Below are 24,673 nucleotides of genomic sequence, written 5' to 3'. Positions count from 1 at the left end.
TCTGGTCCAGGATTTACCCTTTAACGTACCTCTGAAAATACACTTAGGGATTAACTTTGAAATTTTATGTGTGACTCCCCAGCTGTGTATGCTCATCTAAAATGTGATGGTTTATTGATGAGAATCACGTAGGATGAGAATGAGAAGCCTTCTCTTCTGACGCAGACTACATTTCCTGCTTACTGTCATCCTTTAGGCCTGTCAGTCCATCGTAAAAGGAAATCACTTCATAGAACTTCCTTACTTGTCTGTCACTGTGGTCTTTTTGGAACTTCATGGGATTAGAGACACCTGATTGTGGGATTGGCTTTAGTGCCTTCCTTTCTGGTGGTGGTGTTTATCTGTCCCTCCTCCAATTATTATTCATCCTTTTTCTCTTTTTTTGTTTATTTTAAAGATTTGACACAAGGGTGCCTGGGTGGCTCAGTTGGTTAAGCACCTGACTTCAGCTCAGGTCATGATCTCACGGCTCATGAGTTCGAGCCCTGCATTGGGCTTTGTGCTGACAGTTCAGAGCCTGGAGCCTGCTTCAGATTCTGTGTCTCCCTCTCTCTCTGCCTCTCCCTCATTCATGCTCTGTCTCTCTCTCTCAAAAATAAATAAACATTAAAAAATAATTTAAGGTTTTGGCACAGATACGGCCTGTGTTTCAGCCCTTGATCTGGCTATAGCAGTAAAATTATTTGCATGTAGATGGAATTATTATGTTATCTTGAAGTAGAGACAAGAAATTAAATCTTTTTCCTCAGTATTCAGTCAAATATAAAATGGTTGATATGTAGGAAGGGCTTTGATCTTAGTCTTATAAATTATTTTTTATGTAAATGGGATTTCTGGCATTCTGAGAATATAGACTATTAAACTGATACGTACATAGATTTAGTGGAAGAGTACATATTAGCACAGTGCCTTACCTAGATAAAACACTCATCCACTGGTTGAATGAATGAATGCACTTATGACCTGGTGTTTATCTGCAATATGCTGCTGTTCTTCCCATTTTCTTTGTACTAGGACCAGTGGCTCCTCTTTCAGTGCAACTAATTTATTGAATGTGTCATTCTTATTTCATTGTTATATTTACTGTTAGATAGCATTCACATTTTTCAGAGAGGAAGTATGCATTTGTTTGCTAGACTCTACATAGCGGAAATAGATTTAAAAAGTTTTTTTTTTTTTTAAACATTTATTCATTTTTGAGAGAGACAGAGCCGGAGCAGGGGTGGGGCAAAGAGGGAGACACAGAATCTGAAACAGGCTCCAGGCTCTGAGCTGTCAACACAGAGCCCCATGTGGGGCTCAAACCCACACACCGTGAGATCATGACCTGAGCCAAAGTCCAATGCTCAACCGACTGAGCCACCCAGCTGCCCCTAGAAATTGATTAAAAAAAAAAAAACACGTCTTGTAAGTAAGGTAGATATTAGATGTAGGAGGAATGTGCATAAAATATACTGTGTTCCTATTGACCTTAGAACTTACAAGGGCACCTGGCTGGCTCAGTCGGTAGAGCATGCAACTCTTTATTTATTTTTTAAATGTTTATTCATTTTTTGAGAGAGAGAGAGAGAGAGAGAGAGAGAGAGAGAAACAGACACAGAATCTGAAGCAGGCTTCAGGCTCTGAGCTGTCATGACAGAGCTCAGCACAGAGCCTGACACTGAGCTCCAACTCAAGACCGGGCCAAAGTCAGACGTTTAACCAACTGAGCCACCCAGGCCCCCCTAGAGCATGCGACTCTTGATCTCAGGGTTGTGAGTTCAAGCCCCACATTGGGTGTAGAGATTACTTAAAAAAAACAATAAATAAAAAGAATTTACCTTTGTTTTGTTTTTCATTTCTTATTCTAGTTTGTATAATTTTAACATAAAATTGTTATCTGATTATTATAAAAACTGGAAAATACTAAAAAATATTAATTAAAATCCTTAATCCTACCTGTTAGCAGTTATCACTATTATCTCTTTTTGTCAGACTTTCTAAATATACTTGTCTAAGTCTGTTAGCCATATTGGTAGTTTTCAGTATTTCACATTTAAATATCATCTCTTCTTTTTTTTTTTTTTTTTTTTTTTTTTATTTTTTTTTTTCAACGTTTTTTATTTATTTTTGGGACAGAGAGAGACAGAGCATGAACGGGGGAGGGGCAGAGAGAGAGGGAGACACAGAATCGGAAACATGCTCCAGGCTCCGAGCCATCAGCCCAGAGCCTGACGCGGGGCTCGAACTCACGGACCGCGAGATCGTGACCTGGCTGAAGTCGGACGCTTAACCGACTGCGCCACCCAGGCGCCCCAAATATCATCTCTTCTTTAAAGAACCAAAGTGCCACTGTAATAGAAACAGCACACTTTTTAAAAGTGCATTTATATTTTTACATTCATCAAGTTAGCGTCTTTAATAATTGTTGAAGAAATACTTTATATCTAATGCAGATTATTTCTGAGCACTTCTGGTGACACTTGACCCACTAGTGAGAGTCACTGGGTAGAGCAATCCAGATTCATAAGCAAGTTTGCAGGTCTCTCTGTGGTCCTTAGATCTTGTTAAACTAGTTTGGATTGCTTCAAATATGTACTAGCATCTGTGCAGTTCACTTCTTTTGGTTTGAATAGAGTTCCCAGTTGTAATTATTTATAATTCATCATCTGACAGAATTAAATCCAAGGGTATGTTTCTACTCTATGTAATTTTTGTACATATAAGACTTCTTTTTTGTTTGTTTATTATTTTTGAGAGAGAGAGAGAGAGAGAGAGAGAGAGAGAAACAGAATCTGAAGCAGGCTCCAGGCTCTTAGCTGTCAGCACAGAGCCTGACGCAGGACTCAAACTCACAAACTATGAGATCATGCCCTGAGGTAGGATGCCTGACAGACTGAGCACCCAGGTGCCCCATATACAACTTCTTAAGGATTTTTTTTTTTTCCAATTCCAGAACCATATGTCACTTTTCCTTGACTACTTTATTATCCCTGCATTTGGTCTGTGATGTCCTCTTGTCGTTTCTACCTATAAAATAACTTCTTATTCTGACTCTACCTCTTTGATCCTGAAGTTACCGTTTCAGGTTTTAATTTCTCTGTAGTGTTGTAGAAGCTGCTTGACTGCCTGTATTCTTTCCCTTTCCTTCTATTATAATGCTGATAATATTTTATTTATTCCCATTTGTGAGACTTCTTACCTTCTCTCCTTTTTTTTTTTGTAGCTTTCATCGGGTAATTTTAGAAAATGTAAAATACATGTGTAGCAAATGAACTTTATTATATGGAAATAACTGCTGTGATCATTATGGTCTCTCGTCTTACAGTTGTTTTCTTTGTATGTGTGCATATATATACTTTTTAAATTACATCAGTTTAGATCAATCTGAACATTCTTTGACCTTTTTAAAAACTTAATATTTTGTGAACATTTTCCCATGTCTGTCTCCATTTTTTGCTCTATATTGTAGCTGTATTATGATTTATGCCTTCTTGGACATTTAGTTCTTTAGGTACTTCCTCTCTCCCATTCATCCATTTCTTTCTGCTGTTACAACCAATGCTGCAAAATCCTTGCAGCTAAATTGTTTGGACAGATCCATGGTTATTTCTTAGGAGAGTAGAGTAATGGTTCTAAAATACAGCTCTGATTTTGTCATTCCTCTTATATGTATTTCATCTCTGTGTTGTGACCAGTCTGAACTTTTCATTTTCATCCTAAAAACTCTTCGTTAGTCTGGCTCCTGCCAAAGTTTCTGACTTTATCTCCTCTTGTTTTATCACACCCTCCAGGCACACTAAATCACATGTGGTTTCTAAAATGTGTCTTACTCATGCACTCACGTTTGTCCTGTTTTCTTATCCACTCAGGAAATATTTCTTTGGCCTTCTAGCCTTGACTTTCATGGGAAGTTCTTGATCTCTTTGGGCAGTTAGGTGTCTCTTTCTTTGCATCTTGTATACTCTTCTCCTGGAATGCCATAGAGTTTTTACAAAATTTTAGAAATGTAATCTCCTTTGCTAGACTGTGAGCTCCTCAGTAGCAGGGATGTCATTTTTGTCATTTCTCCATTCAGTACCTAAGAAGAATTACTCTCTTAGGTAGTTCCTGAGAGGTATTACCTCTTAGTAGTAGGTGGTTAATAAATGTCTGTTTGAAAAAAACTTGAGATCTGGGGAAAAGTACATCTCTAACAATGGCATAATGGAATTGAATATTCTTTTTAATTTGCTCTGAAGTACTGTGGGGTAAAAATTACTTGACTGAAAAATATTTTTGGATAGCATAGAAAGAATAGTATTTTTAAAAATATAAATGTGTCATGAGTGATTAAGAAAATGTGTAGCTGAATAACTCATGCTTGTATTTAATATTGAAATGATAGTTTTATGAACCTTTAGAGAATTTAAGTGAAATGGAATTATTATGTGATCTTGAAGTAGAAACAAGAAATTAAATCTTTTTCCTCAGTATTCGGTTAAATGTAAAATGGTTGATATTTAGGAGGGGCTTTAATCTTAGTCTTATAATTATTTTTTATGTAAATGGAATTTCTGACATTCTGAGGATGTACTCTTAAACTCATGCATATATATATCTGCAGAAAATCATGCAGTTTAGTGGATTTTTTTTATGTAAGCCAGAATATTTAAGTATCCTTTATCAACAAATATAGGTACAGGGTTCAAAACTAGAGTAATGTAACAGTATCATTATGGCTTTAGTTTTTATAATGTAATATCTGAGTAGGTTTAAGAAGAGTTGGACTAGTTAAACATTGGAACTATAATGGCGTTTGGCTGGCTCAGTCAGTAGAGCATGTGATTCTTGATCATGGGGTCCCAAGTTTGAGTTTCATGTTAGGTGTAGAGTTGCCCATAAAAAAAAAAAAAAAAAAAGTTAACATTAGGACCGTAAATGATAATCATTGGGAGGGTAGGATGTTTGGAGTTTTAAAAGATCAACATTATATACCTGTAGAAAATGTTCATTAATACCATAATTAAGAAAAGAATCCCAAGTTACAGGATAATTGATCTGTCCTTAGAGTCATTTCTTAGGTCTTTTTTTTTTTTTTTTTTTTTTTTTTAGGTTTTTGGCTTAATCATTCAAAATGATAGATATTTTCTTTGGTTCTAAATTTCTTCAGTCTGAAAGTCTCCAGATTCTTTCTCATTGTCCATTTGAATGTTAGCCAGTTTATTTTTTTTTTATTTTTATTTAAAAAAAAAATTTTTTTTAACGTTTATTTTTATTTTTGAGACAGAGAGAGACAGAGCATGAACGGGGGAGGGTCAGAGAGAGAGGGAGACACAGAATCCAAAACAGGCTCCAGGCTCTGCGCGGTCAGCACAGAGCCCGACGCGGGGCTTGAACTCACGGACTGAGAGATCGTGACCTGAGCCGAAGTCGGCCGCTCAACCGCCTGAGCCACCCAGGCGCCCCTGAATGTTGGCCAGTTTAAATATTTTGTAATTTCTTTTGCATTTGGCTAACCTAAAAAATGCTATCATTAATAATTGTCCATATATAGCAACGCTTTGTGTTAGTAGCTTCTTCAATTGTTGAAGTTTGCTTTGCTTACGTACTGTCTTATTAGTACTTACTGTAGTATCATAGTGTTTGCTACTATATTATGACAGGTTATACTAATTGGTATTGTAATTTCATATTTTTCCTCTTTTTCTTTTTTTTTAAAGGTAATGTGGCTTTAGATAACCTACAGATAAAAGAAAATGCTCTGGTAAGTTTTTAAACTATATTGATTACTTGAGTTAATTTGGGTAAACTCTCAGAAACTCTTGGTGTCTGATACCAGGTACCAGATAAAGTGATTGAGTCATTCAGAAAAGGATTGCTTGTTTAACTGTTCCCTATAGGAAATTCTGAGATTAAATTAAAAAATTTTTTTCATAATGATCAAAATAGTATCTTTTGGAAAGTGGAATGTTTTTCCTTGACTTAAGTTGACTGAAAACATTTGTCTTATATGAAATAGTTTTCTTCAGAATTGTCTTTACATAATTTTTTGGTAAATAAGGGCTTGATTTTCACAGTTTACCAAATGAATAATTGTCTTTATGAAATACATTGACAGTCCAGTCTTATAATATTATGGTAATACAAAGATGTCAGAGTAGATTTTTTTTGGATTCTAACTTTCCATTTTCTACTCCCCCTCCCTCCCTGTTAGGCTTTTAGCCTATTGGACTTAACTTGATTTTACTAAGTCACTTGAGAATGAGTTTATTCATTAATTAATAGGTTAGATTTCTAACAGCCTATAATATGTTTTATAACCCTAGTTTTGACTTCTGGTTGGATTTCTACCTGATGAACTATGTAATTAAGAAGGGTCTTATACCCAAAGTGCTTACATGATTGGTCTCAGGGAACCAATTTTGGATATCGAAGATCCTAGGAATAGAATTTTGTCATGAGGAGTAACAATTTCTTTTGTTAAACTGAAAAGAACTTGGCATAGTGGGAAGGGCGTGGACCTTGTAGTCTGGCTGACCTGGGTTTCAGTGCTAGCTCTGCCCTTCTGTCAGCTCTGTCACTTTTGACAAGTTTCTCAATGTCTGAGAGCCTGGAAAGTAGAGGGCACTCAAAATATTTAAATTTTCTTTCCTTCCTTTATATAAGATGCTACAACTTTTTAAACTTTACCACAAAATTTAGAACTTAATACACTGTTTCTGGAGATTGCAATAAAGGTTATTTTTTCCCTATTTAGGAAAATATTTTAGAAGGAAAGAAGTATAAATAGAATTGTGGTGACAGGATATATATCTAACATACTTAAAAGATAAATTGTTTGAACTCTCTGTTAGCCTAGCTTGAATTTTGGTTATAATTAAATATAATAAATTATTTTGTAATTAATATTCTCCATTAATTCAAAGTAGCCTCCTTTCCCCAATTAAATTGGATTGGTTTTACTTCGAATAGGAGTTCTTTACATTTATTTTTTTGTGAAAAATTATTTCATGAGGATCAAAATGACCATGAGACCAAACTTTTAGAAGTGTGTAGTTTAGAGGTGGTATCCTGTATATATAAAATATGCACTTTTTTTTAATGTTTACTTATTGAGAGAGAGAGAGCCTGCGAGTGCACAAGTTGGGGGAGGGACAGAGAGAGAGAGGGAGACACAGAATCTGAAGCAGGCTCCAGGCTCTGAGCTGTCAGCACAGAGTCCAATGCAGGGCTCAAACCAACAAATCGCGAGATAATGACCTGAGTCAAAGTCCAGTGCTCAACTGACTGAGCCACCCAGGCACCCCTAACATATAGGGGTATTTTATTTTATTTTACTTTATTTTTTACAGTTTATTTTATTTTTATTATTTTTTTAATATGAAATTTATCGTCAGATTGGTTTCCATACAACACCCAGTGCTCATCAAAATATAGGGGTATTTTAGAAGTGTATAGCTTAGAGGTTGTATCAGGTATAATATAAGATATAATATGAATGTATCCCCTCCTACAGCCTGCTGCTGCCTTGGGTGTAGAGCTGCTCTGTTAGCACCAGTGAGGAATTTCCTGTTCTGGTCTAGAAAAACATCAGTGTTGTCTTTGATTCCTGTTTACCTAGAATTCTTGAGTAATCAAATGATTGGGTAAATTGATTATTTTAGTTAATTGTTACCTAATACTGTATTTCGGTCACCAGAGTGATAGTATTTGTATGTACTAAGGTATATATCTAACAGAAAGGCTATTCTGATTGGGTTAATTTTTAATAATTCTAAAGACTCCAGTAATTGTTGTGAATATCAGTTACTGTTCAGTACTCTGTGAATAAAAAAGTTATTTGTACTTTTTAGTGGTTTGGAATCCAGATACCTGGAAGTTTATTTATATTATTGATGTTACTTGTCAGTAACTTGTCTAAAATAAATTCTAATTTGGCAAATCATAAGTTGGGTATCTACTTTTTAAGATTTTTTTTTTTAAGTTTATTTATTTTGAGAGTGACAGAACAAGAGTAGGGGAGGAGCAGAGAGAGATGGAGAGAGAGAATCCCAAGCATGCTCCACATTTTCAGTATAGAGCCAAATGCGGGCCCGAAGTCACAAACCAGGAGATCATGACCTAAGTCAAAACCAAGAGTCAGCTGCTTAACTGACTGAGCCACCCAGGCATCTGTCTTTTAAGATTCTTTTGTTTAGGGGTGCCTGGGTGCCTCATTCAGTTGAGCGTCTGACTTCAGCTCAGGTCATGATCTCGCAGTTTGTGAGTTTGAGCCCCTCATCGGGCTCTGTTCTGACAGCTCAGAGCCTGGAGCCTGCTTCAGATTCTGTATCTCCCTCTTTCTCTCTGCCCCTCCCCTGCTCATGCTATCTCTTTCTGTCTCTCAAAAATGAATAAATGTTAAAAAAATTTTAAAAAAGATTCTTTTGTTTATTTACTGAAAGTTTTATTTGAGAGAAACTAGTTGTTCAGTTGTTGTTTTCAGCTAATTTTTGTGAAAGGACTCTTTCTGTTCTAATATTTCAGATAAGCAGCGTCCATCTATTATTTTAAAAGTTAATAGAATTTTATCTGTTTTGGTTTGGTTTATTAAAACAAGTAACCATTTTACCCAATTACTTTCTTTAACTACAAACTCTTTTTCTATTGTTCCTATTTATAGTTTTGTTTCTGTTATGAATTCTTTCCTCAAAGTAAAATTTAAGTCTATAGAAACTCTTTTTTTCAGGATGTCCTTTATGAGTTACTCACATACAGAAAATTGTTTCATGTTTTTCCTTCGAGATGATTGTGTATTTAAATGAGGGGAGAGCTTAATAATTTGTCTTTTAATTTTTTTCTTCCTTTTGAAGAGTGAATTGGATGTTCCTTTTAAAGTTAAAGCTGGCCAAATTGGTAAGTACTCTTCGTTTGAATTATTCTTAGTCCTTTTAGGTTTTTATTTTTCCTGTGTTATTTAATCTAAAATTTTTTAGCTTGAACAAAAATGTGAGAAGTTTTTGGCTTATGTTGGTTAAAACTTTTGGAGTTCTGGACCTAATATATATTAAATTTAATACATAAATACCTCAAAGTGTTTGGCAAAAGGGTAGAATATTACCCTCTAAAAAGGAAGGACATTTGAACTGCAATGATAGTTTTTGGGCTTTGGTTCTACTACACAGAATATATCTTGATTTTCCAAATTGATACCTAAGTTTTGTATGCTTTTTCTTTATATGTGAAAGTAGTATAATTTGCGAACTCTAGTCAATAAAGTATAGCTTATTTCCCTCATGTTTTGTTCATCCATTTCACTTGATATATTATGCAGCAATGTGGTATAGAGGATATGTCTTGGTAAGTAGAAAGTCTTTGCAGCTAAAGGCTTATAAGATCATCCATAACTAAGCATACATCTTTGTTGAAGAAATTTTTTAGTAGGTCCTCTAAAGGTCCTTTGTGAAGTCCTCTCAACTGTCCCATATTAGCCAATTTTTACTTTTTTTAAATGTATGTTACAACCCTAGACAACTGGCTGTTACTTTAAGAATTTTCATTTACGCCACCATCCATCCTTCCTTCCCCTTCTGTCACCCTTCTGCTTCACCACATCGCTTTCCTTCTTCATTTATTTTGTATTCAGGGAAGTTTTTGTCTTTTGCTATTCTGTCATCTCTTAGCAATTACTTGAATACTTCTCTTTGAGTCTACTTTATATCACCTGCATGTGTTCCTTTTAATATAAAGTAGCATTTTTATGTTTCTGTCTCTTCAAACAGGAGACACTCCCCAGATTGCAAGCATCCGTAGGGCATGCATTATCTTTTTGCTGTTATTGGTTACACAGAGCCCAATGTTGTGTGAAGTGGTGATATTTATCTGTGATGATACCCAGGAGTATTGTGGTCCTGCATGCTTAATTGACATCCTAGAGTGAAGTTACAGCCTTTCATTCATTCTTTTACCTTTGAGATATTTATACACACATTGCTATATATGAGACTATGAAAGTAGGTGTGGGAGAGGCAAGGATGAATACAGGTTCTTTATATATGTCTCTAAGGAAGTTAGATCTAAAATTAGGACATAGTATTGAAATTGCATTTCCAGGGTATGGATGAGTTATATTTGACTAAAGAACTTTTACATTATTCATTATGTTATTAGAACTAGATTTATATTTTAAAAGAGGTTTGCTAATTTTTCTGAATTGGCTTTTTATGCTTTTAAAGTATTATAATCATTTAATGGCTCCCTTCAGGGTTTCTTATTGACCCTATCCCAACATATAGGGATACAAAGCATATTTTTTTATATTTATCCCTGTTTTGGTTTATGGAGTACTTATATTAGTTATTAAATTTCTTTTAAGTTTAAATATTACACCTAACCTATAAAGTCAGTGTGACTTTGTAAGCTTAATAAAGTTTTGGTATTCTTAAGAGTTTGGTGTTCTAAGTTTTGGTATTCAGATATTTGTGGTACTCGTTGGTTATCCTTTTACTTAAAAATTTAAACCTTTTCTGTTCTATCAGTGGGAAGCAGTAATATAACTAACTCAATTCCAATGGAATTTCGGATAATAAATGATGAGAGGATAATGAGTTAGGGTAAGTGGAAAGAAGAAAAGGTGTAGGGAACAGACAATCCCTTTTTGTTATGCTCAGGGGCATTTCTCACTTTTTTCTTTTTTTTTAAACTTTCTTTTTTTCTTTTTTCTTTTTTTTTAAATTTTTTTTTTTTTTTAACGTTTATTTATTTTTGAGACAGAGAGAGACAGAGCATGAATGGGGGAGGGTCAGAGAGAGAGGGAGACACAGAATCTGAAACAGGCTCCAGGCTCTGAGCAGTCAGCACAGAGCCCGACGTGGGGCTCGAACTCACATACCGCGAGATCGTGACCTGAACCGAAGTCGGACGCTTAACTGACTGAGCCACCCAGGCGCCCCATCTTTTTTTGTTTTTTGAAATTTACATCCAAATTAGTTAGTATATAGTGAAGCAGTGATTTCAGGAGTAGATTCCTTAATGCCCCTTACCCATTTAGCCCATCCCCCCTCCCACAACCCCCCAGCAACCCTCAGTTTGTTCTCCATCTTTATGAGTCTCTTTTGTTTTGTCCCCCTCCCTGTTTTTATATTATTTTTGTTTCCCTTCCCTTATGTTCATCTGTTTTGTCTCTCAAAGTCCTCATATGAGTGAATTCATATGATTTTTGTCTTTCTCTGCCTAATTTCACTTAGCGTAATACCCTCAGTTCCATCCATGTAGTTGCAAATGGCAAGATTTCATTCTTTTTGATTGCCGAGTAATACTCCATTGTATATACATGTATATGTATGTATGTGTGTATATATATATATATATACACATGTATATATATACACATACATGTGTATGTGTATATATATATATATATATATATACACACGTATGTGTATATATATACATGTGTATATATATATATATATGTCACATTTTCTTTATCCATTCATCCATCGATGGACATTTGGGCTCTTTCCATACTTTGGCTATTTCGATAGTGCTGCTATAAACATGGGGTGCATGTGTCTCTTTGAAACAGCACACCTGTGTCCCTTGGATAAATGCCTAGTAGTGCAGTTGCTGCGTCGTAGGGTAGTTCTATGTTTAGTTTTTTGAGGAACCTCCATACTGTTTTCCAGAGTGGCTGCACCAGCTTGCATTCCCACTAGCACTGCAAAAGAGATCCTCTTTCTCTGCATCCTCGCCAACATCTGTTGTTGCCTGAGTTGTTAATGTTAGCCATCCTGACAGGTGTAAGGTGGTGTCTCATTGTGGTTTTGATTTGTATTTCCCTGATGATGAGTGATGTGGAGCATTTTTTCATGTGTTGGGTGGCCATCTGGATGTCTTCTTTGGAGAAGTGTCTATTCATGTCTTTTGCCCATTTCTTCACTGGATTGTTTGTTTTGTGGGTGTTGAGTTTGATAAGTTCTTTATAGATTTTGGATACTAACCCTTTAGCTGATATGTCATTTGCAAATATCTTCTCCTATTCTGTCAGTTGCCTTTTAGTTTTGCTGATTGTTTCCTTCACTGTGCAGAAGCTTTTTATTTTGATGAGGTCCCAGTAGTTCATTTTTGCTTTTGTTTCCTTTGCCTCCGGAGATGTGTTGAATAAGAAATTGCTGCGGGCAAGATCAAAGAGGTTTTTGCCTGCTTTCTCCTCAAGGATTTTGATGGCTTCCTGTCTTACATTGAGGTCTTTCATCCACTTTGAGTTTATTTTTGTGTATGGTGTAAGAAAGTGGTCCAGGTTCATTCTTGTGCATCATTTCTCACTTTTTCAGACTCATGCTCACCCTAAAGGCAATCAAATCAACTTTTTAGGAGTTTATGAGTTAATTACATATGTAAGAGTATCTGTTATAAATAGGTGGTTCTCACTATAAAGTCATCAGACTTAGAAATGGCCCAGAAGTATACTGGCATTATTACTTCTAGACTCCCCTCACATGGGAGCCATTTAGGAAACTCAACAGGTTTACAAACTGAAGAATAATACAATTTAAATGGAGAAGTAATTTGAGATTTTAACCCTGGGAATAGATTCCCAGGTAAAACTGCCCTACCTACATAAGCCATGAAGGTGAATCAAAATATCCTCCCTTACGTTGCATTATTTTATTTCCTCTTCACTTTATTATCCTGTTTAACAGTTCTTTGAACTTTGGGCATCTTTTTTTTATTTAAAAGAAGTTTTGTTTTCTTTTTTTGTTTGAGAGAGAGAGTGTGAGAGGCAGAGTGTAAGTGGGGGAGGGGCAGAGAGAAAGGGAGACAGAATTTGAAGCAGGCTCCAGGCTCTGAGCTGTGAGCACAGAGCCCGATGTGGGCCTTGAACTTGTGAACTGCGAGATCATGACCTCAGCTGAAGTTGGATGCTCAACCACCTGAGCCACCCAGGCGCCCCAAACTTTGGGCATCTTGATTTAAAAGTACCAGTGATTCTGGTGGTATATATACCACCACACTGATGACTTGGGTAGACTTAGGTAATTCTTTTAACTTCTTTGGGACTGAGTTTCATTTTTTTTTAAAGTTGAAATAATAGCTGCCTCATTCTATGTACAGTTGGGAAATATTAAATGAAATTATAATTATCAGAAAGTTTGAAAAGCATAAAATACAGTGTGAATAGTTACAAATATGGAAGAGATTTTTGTAAATTTCATTGTGGAATTTTTTCGTTTTTTTCTGAGTGGTACATACACTATATGCGTGAGCATTATGTTACACTTTTTCTCTAAAAGGAAAGTGGGAAATGTGTATCTTCTGGAGTAGCTCAAATAAGAATTTAAGGTTGAAATTATTATTTTTTTTTTAGATAAATTAACTTTGAAGATTCCTTGGAAAAACCTTTATGGAGAAGCAGTTGTTGCAACCCTAGAGGGACTCTACCTGCTTGTTGTCCCTGGAGCAAGTATGTTGTTTAAGATTATAACCACTCAGTAACAGCACAGTGAAATTAAATTATTACCTTGGCTAAATATTTTAATATGTTTAATAAAATAGAAGATACTTTAAACTGGTTATATATATGCATATACACACATGTATATGTATATGTACATTTTACATATACACACATATATATTGCCACATTTTATATAAAATATTTTTATGTTACTGCTGGAAAGAATAATTCCAACCATTTGATAATTTTTTTTTTTTTTTAATTTTTTTTTCAACGTTTTTTATTTATTTTTGGGACAGAGAGAGACAGAGCATGAACGGGGGAGGGGCAGAGAGAGAGAGGGAGACACAGAATCGGAAACAGGCTCCAGGCTCCGAGCCATCAGCCCAGAGCCTGACGCGGGGCTCGAACTCACGGACCGCGAGATCGTGACCTGGCTGAAGTCGGACGCTTAACCGACTGCGCCACCCAGGCGCCCCCAACCATTTGATAATTTTAATCTCTTCTCTGAATAATTATTTCGCAACTAAGGCTTCATTTTAAGTTCAGATGCATTGAATAATTTACTTTTGGAGAATGAAATGAAATAAGTTTTTAAAAATGTATTGATGTATTAAGCTACAGATTTCAAGAATGGAAAAATTTCCCCCCTATTTTGTTGCTTCTGGTTTTGAGTGAGTGTTCATTCAAAAATGCATGTGAAAAAGGTAGATTATTTTTCATCGTAAATAATAGTATTTTAATTTTTAATGAATGTTGTAAAGCATTATTTACTTAAGTCATACCTTTTGTTATGATTGTTTCTTTTTCAGTTATAAGAACAATAGAATGTTAAGAAAAGTTTGGATATTTTAGGGAAAAATTACTTGTTTTCCCAACCAGAAAGCAAACACAATTTTTATTTTTATATTTTGCTTTCTGTTCTTTACTATATACATACTCAATTTGATAGAGTATTTATCACATTTTATATATACAACATGGATCTGGCTTTTTTACTTAATGTATGTATTTTTGATATGGGATAGTGATAATTTTGAAAGTCTATAGGATATTCCATTGTGGGCTGCCTGCTGTTTTGGACTATTACATTGAACCTTATAAACACCTTGTTCTTAAAGATATCTTTTTTATTCTTTGGTGTTATTTCCTTAGGATACATTATCAGCAATGAGATTACTGGATAAAAAGGAAATACCTATTTTCTGATTGTTGATACATATTCTTGAATTATTTTCTAGGAGTCTTTTTGTCAGTCTATATTGGTACCATCTAGTATTGGATATTATGTGTTTTTGATAGTTACTCAAAATTTTACTCCTCAGATAAGATGACTGGAAATTTTCTGCCTGCCTCTGTTTCTCCTTTTTACCTTCTCCTCACTCTTTTCCTCTCCTTTTGGTTTTCTCTCTTTCTTTCTCCCTTTATTTTTTGTTTTTCTTAATTTGTTTATTTTGAGAGAGAGAGAGCAAGAGGGGCAGAGAGAATCCCAAGTAGGCTCTGCACTGCCAGCAGAGTGGGGCTTGATCCCATAAACAGGAAGATTATGTCCTGAGCCAAAACCAAGAGTCAGATGCTTACCTGACTGAGCCACCTCTGTGCCCCATTCTTTCTCTCTTTAATTCCTTTCTTTCCCTCCTTTCCCTTTGGATAAAAGCTTTGTAAATAAAGAAGGATCGTTTATTTATGTTTAAACTTTTGTAAAATTAATTTAAAGATTGCGGATCTTTTGAATTAAAAAGTGGCTTACAAGACTTAGAGTACACATACACTCCCAATCATAATGAGGTTGAACGTTTCCTATTTATCTTATAATTGCATTTTTTAATATGTGAACTAAATATATATTTTTAGGTATTAAATATGATGCTGAAAAAGAAGAAAAATCCTTGCAAGATATTAAACAGAAAGAGCTATCCCGAATTGAAGAAGCTCTTCAGAAAGCAGCAGAGAAAGGTACAATATGTTTATGTTTTAGATATATATACCTATATTAGATACATTTAATGCACTTTAAAGAGGATACTTTCGTAAGCTTTCATAAATTGTAGTTCCAAAGAAAGAATATTCTTTTAAAATCATATGTCACAGTATTGATTATATTTTCATGGCCCACATTTAGGAATCATTGCCACACGATTGTTTTATCTCACTGCCGGTTTAATTTTCCCACTGTCTTTAACCACTTTTTTTTTCTGTGATGCTTTATGGAGACCTTTCTGTGAGTTCTTGCAAGCCTGTTTGTTTTTGCCAAATGCTGATAGGTTCTATCTCTACATTTTTAGGTGTATCCATGGAAGATAATGAGGTTCACCGTATCAGTGTAGTGAAATAATGTTTAGAGGAAGTAGTGTTGTAATTCTGTTTCTAGCTATGTCTCCTTATATTGTATAGGATATTTTTAAAAAACTTGATTTTTCAGATTTCAGCATTTTAACATCTTGCCTTAAGTTTTAATTTTTTGTTTTTATCTAAAAATATGATGATTATTTTGATTTGGTTTATGGAGAAAGAATAAGGATGAGATGAAAAAGTAGTCTATAGAGTGATGAGTTGAAGGATTCCTCCAGGCCTCCACTTTTTCTCTTTCAAGTCAAATCACACCCCAGTTGCTGTTTGGGGTGTGAGAATTACTAGCAGTTTACATCGTTTTTCTATCATTTGGTTGGCATGTTTATGCATGTCTGTGATGGGAGAAGACGATACCACAAATGCTAATGCATTTCTCTTTGGTCTTTCTTAAAAGGTAGGGCAAACCGTGAGTTAGAAATGACAGAAATGACTTTGTTTCCTAGTGTAATCAGTAAGAAATCTCTTAAAAATAGCTTGTTCATTAAAATTCCTTATCATTTTTTTTTTTGCCCCAAGTGCTTGCTCTTAAGCAGAATTATTCTTTTACAGAAAATTACTAAAATACTTTAAGTATTGAGGCTGTCTAAATGAAAGAAATTTTTTAAAAACTTAAATGTGTTTTACCTTTCTCTTTTCATACTTGAGCATATTTTGTCTTTCCCCTGAAGTTTAAGAATCTGTGTTTTTATGAAAACAGTGTTCTTTATTTCTGTTACTTTTGTGTGCCAAATAAAGCAAAGTGAGAATGGTTTTGTTTATGACAATTCAGTGCGATTATTTACTTTTATTCACTTTTGGTTAATTAGTATATGTGGAAATAGTACCCTAAAAATGAGGAGAAGGACTTGGAGAGCGTTAGAATTTCATTTCTTTCTTGATACAGGTCATATTAAGTATATTTTGTTAACACACCGTATTTAATGACATATATTTATCAGTAGGCATAGTGATACATGTTTAGATAAAATGACATATAAAATATGTATCATAATATATAATATAGCATAATTATATGCATAACTTTTATATATATAAAATTAAGTTATATTTTTCCTTTTTAGAAATAAACTCCAAACTCCTCTTGCTTTTTTATTTTTGGATGGAATTAGCTGTGATTGTTTAAAACATATTTGAGTGTTTCCAGTGAACTGTAAGAAGTGTGTATAGTCTCTCCTGTTTTAGTAGTTGACAGCTTAATTGGCAAAATCGTAACCTGCTGTACATTTTGTATTGAGCACCTATGAAATTTTGAATGCTGCCTGTTTAATGCTTAGGAAATTTATATGTTTAGGATGATTTGATGTATTTATAGGGGCTGAACATCTGCGGCCCTCAGTTTGTGTCGATAGGACTATTATGCTTATATAATATACAATAATTACATTGTAACTTCCTGAATAGTAAAATTTACATTTTGGGGGGATAGAACTAAAATTTAGAATGTAAAATTCAGTTTTAATGTTATTATCTTAGATTTTTCAGAAAAATATTCTGAGTATAAAAGAAATGAATTCAGGGTGCCTGGCTGGTTCAATTGGTAGAGCATATGACTCTTGATTAGGGGTTGTGGGTTTGAGCCCCATGTTGGGTGTAGAAATTACTTCAAAATAAATCTTAAAATAAAAGATATGAATTCAAGAATTGGGATATATATTGATACTGTTTTTTAAAAAATACATTTAATTATCTTGACTGCATATAAATTTTTTCAAGTTTCCATGAATATAGGTCATATTTTTATATAGTATTATTCATGCAAATGATAAAAAACACCCTAGTCTTTAGATGCTTTGCATTTCGCCATTATTAATATTAATACTGTACTTTATTTTGGAGACTTATTATTTTTCCACTTATTTCTTGGTTTGAAAAGCACAAAAGCACCATGTCACATGTATAGAGACTAAGAGAGGTGAGAAGAGGAAGTAGTTCAACTCAAAGCAGCAGATGATAAAATTGAAAACAAAATAATCATGCTAATCGGCTTTAAAAAAGTATTTTTACTTAATTTGTTCTATTTGGTAAAATAGAGTGCTGCCCACAGTCTTGTGGGAAAAAATAAAATTGAAATATAATAGTTCATTTCTAAACAATTTGCTCAACTGTAAAAATAAACTTTTTATGAAAAAAATTTTTTTAAATGTTTATTTTCTCTTGAGAGAGAGGGAGACAGAGTGCAGTCGGGAAAGGGTCAGAGAGAAGGAGACACCGAATCTGAAGCAGGCTCCAGACTCTGAGCTGTCAGCACAAAGCCTGACGTGGGGCTGGAACTCATTAACTGTGAGATCATGACCTGAACCGAAGTTTCACACTTTAACAACTGAGCCACCCAGGCGCCCCCCAATAAACTTTTTAAAATATAAATATAAATATTAAAAATATATAATATATATATCATATATAATATATAAATAAATATAAATATGTATATTTTATTTTTTGAGAGAGAGAGAGAGAGAGACAGCATGTGAGTGGGGGAGGGGCAGAGAGAGAGGAAGACAGAGAATCCCAACCAGGCTCCACGCTGTCAGCACAGAGCCTGATGCAGGACTCGAACCCATGAGCTGTGAGATCATGACCTGAGCCGAAATCAAGGGTCAAACGCTTAGTCGACTGAGCCACCTAAAATAAACTTCTTGATATTTTTCTCCTTTTATTTTATTATAGTGAGTTTATTTTCCTAGAAAGGCTTTTATAAAGTAAAGGGAAAGATTAAATTCCTATGAAGGCCAAAGATTCCCAAACGCTATAGATTCTGTATTTAAAATGTTAATTTTATCTAAGTAGTATACACACACACTTTAAAATCAAATAGTTTTCCCAAAAAGACTTCTGAGGGAAAATGTCAATCCCCTGTTCTGCTCTTCTCTACCCTTTAGACCCATTCCTTAGAGGGAACCGTGGTTTTAGAAATACTGATGTTCTGCCATTATCTAACTTATTAGCATAAGGTCTTACCTAGGATATCCTCTTATGGTAGTCACGGAGTTTACTTCTCTTAGCATCATCTTTCACTCTAAATTGCCCTCTTTCTCGTCTCAGAATATGGTATATAATAATTTATGGCCAATTACAGGTCAAATTTACATTACTCTGACAGTGTAATTGTTCACTGTGCAGGTCAAATGATATACTGTGATTGTATTTCCTTTCTTTACAACCTTTTGTTTTTCTTGAACTTGTAAATGCTTCTTTTTTATTTGCTTTCTTTTCTGTGTAAATTTACCTTTAATTCTTTTCACTGGCCACATGAAATAATGTTATATGACTCTCAGTGTTACTTTACTATTGTCATACCCACCTATTGGTTCCCCACCCACACCCCATCCCCATTTTCTCTTGAAGATCTCCCTTTGAAATGGTTGTTTTTTCAGTCCTGCTGCACAGCTGTCATCCTGGGATTGGTCTTCATTACTCTTCTGTGTTTAGTTCAGTGTTTTCTGGGTCCCTTGCCTTTTGTTCTTTGTTAGTTATGCTGAAGCATATCTGTAGCTTTTAAGAAAGGATACATTGGATATAATTTTTTAAAATCCTTTCAAGTCTGAAAGTCTTTGTTTACTTACATACTTGTTTGATTTGACTGGGGATAGAATGCTAGGTTTAAAACTAGAATTTTAAAGGCAGTATCGTTAGTTTCTAGGTACTTTTGAGAAGTCTTATGCCCATCTGCTCAACATGCTGATGGAAACATAAAAGTTAGAGAATCCGTGAATCGTGCTGTCAAAAACCTTACATTTTAGTTGAGAAAATAAGACATACGCATAATAATAAACAGGAGAAAAGTGTTGAGTCTCATCAGAGAGGTAAAGATAAGAGTGGTAAGGAAGTTCAGAATGAACATATCATGTTCAGCCAAAGAGATCAGGGCAGACACTGTTTAGACACATATTTAAGCTGTGTCTAAAAGATGAGTTTGCAGAAAAGAAGACAGGGTCTTCTAGGTGGAGGGGACAGTGAAGAGAGACAAGTATGGAGTATGTATGGGGAACAGCTAAGAATTTGGGAGTTTGATAGAATGTAGTTAAATGTAAGTTAAAAAGCTGAGTTTAGGTCAATTTTAAGAGATTTGAATGCCGTGATGGTGATAATGGTGACGGTAATGACAATAGTAGCAGCTAACATTTAATGAGTATCTACTATTTGCCAGGTCACTTTTCAAAATGCTTTCTATTTATTGACTCATTTAATAGTTACAACTCTATGACTTAAGGCTATTGTTCCCATTTCTCCCAGTGGAGAAAGCTGCAAGTTAAATAAGTCATCCTAAGTCAACAGAGCTAGAAAATGATAGAGCTGTAATTTGAACCTTCTCTGGCTCTAGAGCCTTTATTTTTAGTTTCGTGTTATAACAAACTTTAATCTATAACCACGAAGAGAGTCAGTAAGTTTCCCTTTTACTTTCTTTAAAAATCCAGGGAGGGATGTCATAAGAGCTGTGTTTTAGAAAGGTTAAGCTTGCTGTCGTGTCTATGCTGTATGTGAGGAGGGAATGGGAGGATGGTGCTATCTGGCCATCACTAACAAGAATGGGTAGAAAGGAGTCATTGTATCTAAAAAGGGACAGATGAGAGTAAATTAAAGTAAGATGAGTTCATTTTAGTTGACTCTGAAGTTAGTGTAAATATCTCTCAATATTGCGTTCTGCAAATGGGCAAAAACAGTAGGCAAAAAGGGAACCAAAATATCTGATTTTTGCTCTGTTGGAAAATTTCAAACAATTCAGTGAGATATTAGTGCTAATTTGTCTGCTTTGCTTAATTTGAAATGGTTAATTCTTACAATTTTAATTACTAAGAAATTTTGTTACAGTATTATGATAATAAAGTTTGTATGTTGAAATAATGGAAATGGTGTCACTGTGAATACTTCCTTAGAAATAGATTGTTTTGGTGTCACTGCATTTCACTTCTTCTGTCACATGATTTCTAATTCTTTGAATTAAGTTTAGACATATTTTACATGTGAAATTAAAGTGTCTTTTAAATGCTTTGCATTCTGGTTATTGCTGCCATGCGGATGCAGGGGCACATTCAGGGGAGTTCATATATGGCTTGGAAAACTTTGTTTACAAGGACATCAAGCCTGGTGGGTATGCATGGTTAATTTTATTTAGTTATATAAAAAATTATATTCTTATCTACTCTTGAACATTTAATGGAGCCCATTTGATGACATGCCTTTTTTTTTTTTTTTTTAAGAAAATATGGAAATGTAATTCAGGTTTTTCTCCTTTACCATCATTTCCATTTCCCAACCTTCTGTAGCCATTTGTTCATTCACTAAATATTTAGTGTATTCACATGGCAGGCACCGTGCTGGATGCCTGAATGTTCATGGGGTAAAACAAACATGAGCTGTCCTTGTGGAGCTTACAGTTTGGTCTGTAGACAACTTTCACATCTGGATTGCCTTGTGGACTCTGTCATATAGTAGTTTCTCAGCTGGGCAAGTTCTCTCCTATAGTAGTAGTTTTCAGATTTGTAAAAAGCAAGAAAATGGAACCTATTTTACTGTGTGGGACTTTATTTAGAGCCTTGATAAGAGGTGTCCATCTGGCGTCCTTCATATCCTCCCTGATTTGCTTTACCTCCGTAGGAGCTCCAGAGACCAATGTAGACCATTGTCTTACACAGCATACTGAAATTTGAGGCTCCACAAAAGGCAGATTTGAAGGCTGACTGCTTTAGCATTTACAATAGGATTCTTTTATTTGGTAGGGAATTGATCAAGTATGTTAAAATAATAATTCTGATAATTTATAAATTAATTTGACATGTTTAATTATATTTTCTGTAATTTTATAGGAGTTTATTATATTAACTTAGTCACACTTAAAATTTGTATCGATTGAATGGCAAGTGAGGTGTGTACTCAAAACATAAACAATAAGCATTAGGTTAGAATTCTACAGCTAGAAACTTGTTTAATATTTGGGTTCATTTGCCAAATGGAAGAAGAATTTGCATTGCAGATATCACAGCATTGAGTGAAATGGTCTTGAAAGGCATTTCTCTTTTAATAAAATTTGCCCCTTTAGCAAATGTGACTGACTATGCTAATTTGCCTTGCAGTTACTTTGTTTAATATAAAAGATAGTCAGGAAGTACTCATGGCTCACTTTTTAATTTTGTTATGATTAGACCAACTTTCTACAGTCTCTCGGAGCAGTGTTTTCTGATCCTACTAGGGGTTATCTGCCTCCAAGGTACAAATGAATTCCAGTGGCCCGTTCAAGTCATAACAAAATCATTGGACAATATTGGTGATCAAACAAACAAACAAAACACCACCTCCCCCCCAAAAAACCAGACAGTGATCAATCACTATAAAGGAAAATGTAATTGATTCAGAGTTTACTTTTCAAAAACACTACATTAACCTGGATAAAAAACTAGTCCTAGAATATTGATGATTCTGAAATGAGAATAGTTAATTTGGTGATGATATCTTCATTCATTTGGGTGGGACTTAATGTATACTTCATGATCATTTCATCTTTCTACTTTCTGAGTGTATATTCCTTCCCCATTTGATGTCATTTAAAAAGTTATTCCAGAGCAATAGTTCCCAAACCATCAAAACTGTTTTCGTAATAAATAATACTAAAACAATATTTGATTTTTTTCTGTGCCAACACTGGTCCTGATGATGAAGAAGCAGTGTTGTGTAAAATTGCGGCTGCCTCAGCATGAATTAAGGCAGTGGCACCAAACTTGACTGGTTGCCATTCTATTGTTCACTACCATGTACTCACAGTAAAAAATAAGATGAAACAAAAGAAAGAGAGCCCCAGTATTACTTAAAACTGTTATTGATGGAATAGAAAAAATTTAATTTGAATCAACTTAAGCTCTTGACTATGTGTCTTTAATTTTTTGTGTGACAAAGGGAGAAGTATGTATGAAGCACTTAACGTAGAATAATTGTCTTAAGGAAAAATACTTGCGCATTGTTTAAATTGTCAGCTGAACTAGTTGCTTTTTTCCTGGAAAATCATTTTACGTGGAAGAGTGATTGACAGACTGTTATTATTCAGATTTGGGTGTTTGGTAGACACTTCAACAAAAATCAACTCATGATATTTGTTGCTAATAATAAGATTTTAGCTTTTGAGCAAAAATTAGAATTTTGGAAAACTTGTATTTGCCACCTGGAGTTTGGCAGCTTCCCAGTACTTAAAGACTTTTTGATGAGATTGGCAGGGGTACTAACAAATGGGATTTTTGATGGTAAATAATGAAATCACTCAACATTGAGAAGATCTGCATAATTCAATGAAGCAATATTTCCTTATTATCAATGAGTGATAAAAAAATTCAGGTATGTGTAAAAGATCCATTTAAAGTGGAAGGTAACCAATTTAATTTAATTTGGATGAAAAAATTATTGATAGAGTTTCAGATTCCAAAATGGAATTAACCTTTAAGAAACTACCACTTGTTGAGTTTGGGTATAGTATCCGTATTTACATGAAAAGACCATGAAGATGTTCCACCCTTTTTTGTTTGTTTGTTTTTGTTGCACGTGTATGTGGTTAGTTCAGATTTTCTTCTTATGCTTCAATTTAAACAACATATTTCAGCGGATCAAAGGCAGAAGGAGGTATGTGAATCTAGCTGTCTTCTGCCAAGCCAGACATTAAGAGATTTGTAAGATTGTAAAACAATGCTACTCTTTTCACTACAATTTTTTGTTTGGAAAATATGGTTATTTTTCATGAACATGTGTTATCAATGCTATTGCATAGTAGTTTTTAAAAAGTGAATTAAACATTTTTAAAAAATTGCTCAGTTTTGATTTCCACTCTGGCGAATATCAGTAGTTGTAACCCACACTAATAAAAAGCTTTGAAAGGTTCTCAAGTAAGTGTGTAAAAGGTGCCCCAAGACCAAAATATTTGAGGACCAATTTAGAGAGTGATTGAGAATCATAAATTTAGTATTCATCAGATTAAATAGAAACTTTCTAACACTGGGATCAAATAAAGATGAAACAAGAGGCTAAAACAGTTGTGAAGCCAGAAAGATAATAAGGTAAGGTAAGAAGAGTGAGTTACAGTAGTATCTAAACCCAGAAGCTGAAACTGTCTCTGAAAGCTGTTCTAGTCAAGCGGGGGTAGTTTTGTCTTTCTTGTTTCTTTTTAAGTAATACTTCTTTGAGAACTCAGTCTGTTTCTAGATGTTTAATTTATGAATGAAAAAGACTTAGGGACCATCATTATGGCAAGAAATACTGGTAATAACAAGGTCCAGATTGTTTATGTATTTATTAAATATTTTCGTCTTGAAACTTAGGGTTTTATTCTTGGAATCCAGGATTTGGTTCTTTGGGGTTTTTTTGTTTTTTTAATTTTTTTAAATGTTTGTTTATTTTTGAGAGAGGGACAGAGAGAGTGCAAGCTGTGTAGGGGCAGAGAGGGAGAGGGAGACACAGAATCCGAGGCAGGCTCCAGGCTCTGAGCTGTCCGCACAGAGCATGACGCGGGGCTCGAACTCAAGAACTGTAAGATCATGACCTGAGCCGAAGTCGGACGCCCAACCAACTGAGCCACCCAGGCGCCCCTGGTTCTTTGTTTTTATAGTGGCAGGACAATTTGCTCTAAAATATCAAGAACAATTTTATTTAGTTATTAATTTTTTTAATGTTTATTTATTTTTGAGAGAGAGAGAGAGAGACAGAGAGAGTGTGTGAGTAGGGGAGGAGCAGAGAGAGAGAGGGAGACATACACAATCCGTAGTGGGCTCCAGGCTCTGAGTTCTCTGTCAGCACAGAGCCTGATGCGGGGCTTAAACTCAACTAACTGTGAGATCATGACCTGAGCCAAAGTCAAGACACTTAACTCACTGAGCCACCCAGGCACCCCAAGGAAGAACAGTTTTAAGATTTCAAGCTAAATTTCATGTGTATTTTCTCAAATGCTAT

The 24,673-nt window shown here is 34.7% G+C and overlaps 1 protein-coding gene across 3 annotated transcripts in view; it reads left to right on the top strand.

The window, feature by feature from the left end:
* VPS13C (vacuolar protein sorting 13 homolog C) overlaps window positions 1-24,673 on the top strand; it is a 211,164-nt gene that overhangs the window by 8,212 nt on the left and 178,279 nt on the right. For all 3 annotated transcript variants that reach the window (XR_007453840.1, XM_049613728.1, XM_049613729.1), the window contains exons 2-5: window positions 5,682-5,725; window positions 8,814-8,856; window positions 13,310-13,405; window positions 15,254-15,355. Coding sequence is in view for 2 of the 3 variants with exons in the window: in XM_049613728.1 (XP_049469685.1) it covers window positions 5,682-5,725; window positions 8,814-8,856; window positions 13,310-13,405; window positions 15,254-15,355 (285 nt within the window). In the remaining variant the exon portion in view is untranslated. The remainder of the gene's footprint in view (window positions 1-5,681; window positions 5,726-8,813; window positions 8,857-13,309; window positions 13,406-15,253; window positions 15,356-24,673) is intronic.

This window comes from Panthera uncia (assembly GCF_023721935.1).
Source record: "Panthera uncia isolate 11264 chromosome B3 unlocalized genomic scaffold, Puncia_PCG_1.0 HiC_scaffold_1, whole genome shotgun sequence".
In the NCBI taxonomy this organism is placed as follows: Eukaryota; Metazoa; Chordata; class Mammalia; order Carnivora; family Felidae; genus Panthera; species Panthera uncia.
Note: the sequence above shows the minus strand (reverse complement) of the source record. Positions and strands in the feature narration are given on the sequence as shown.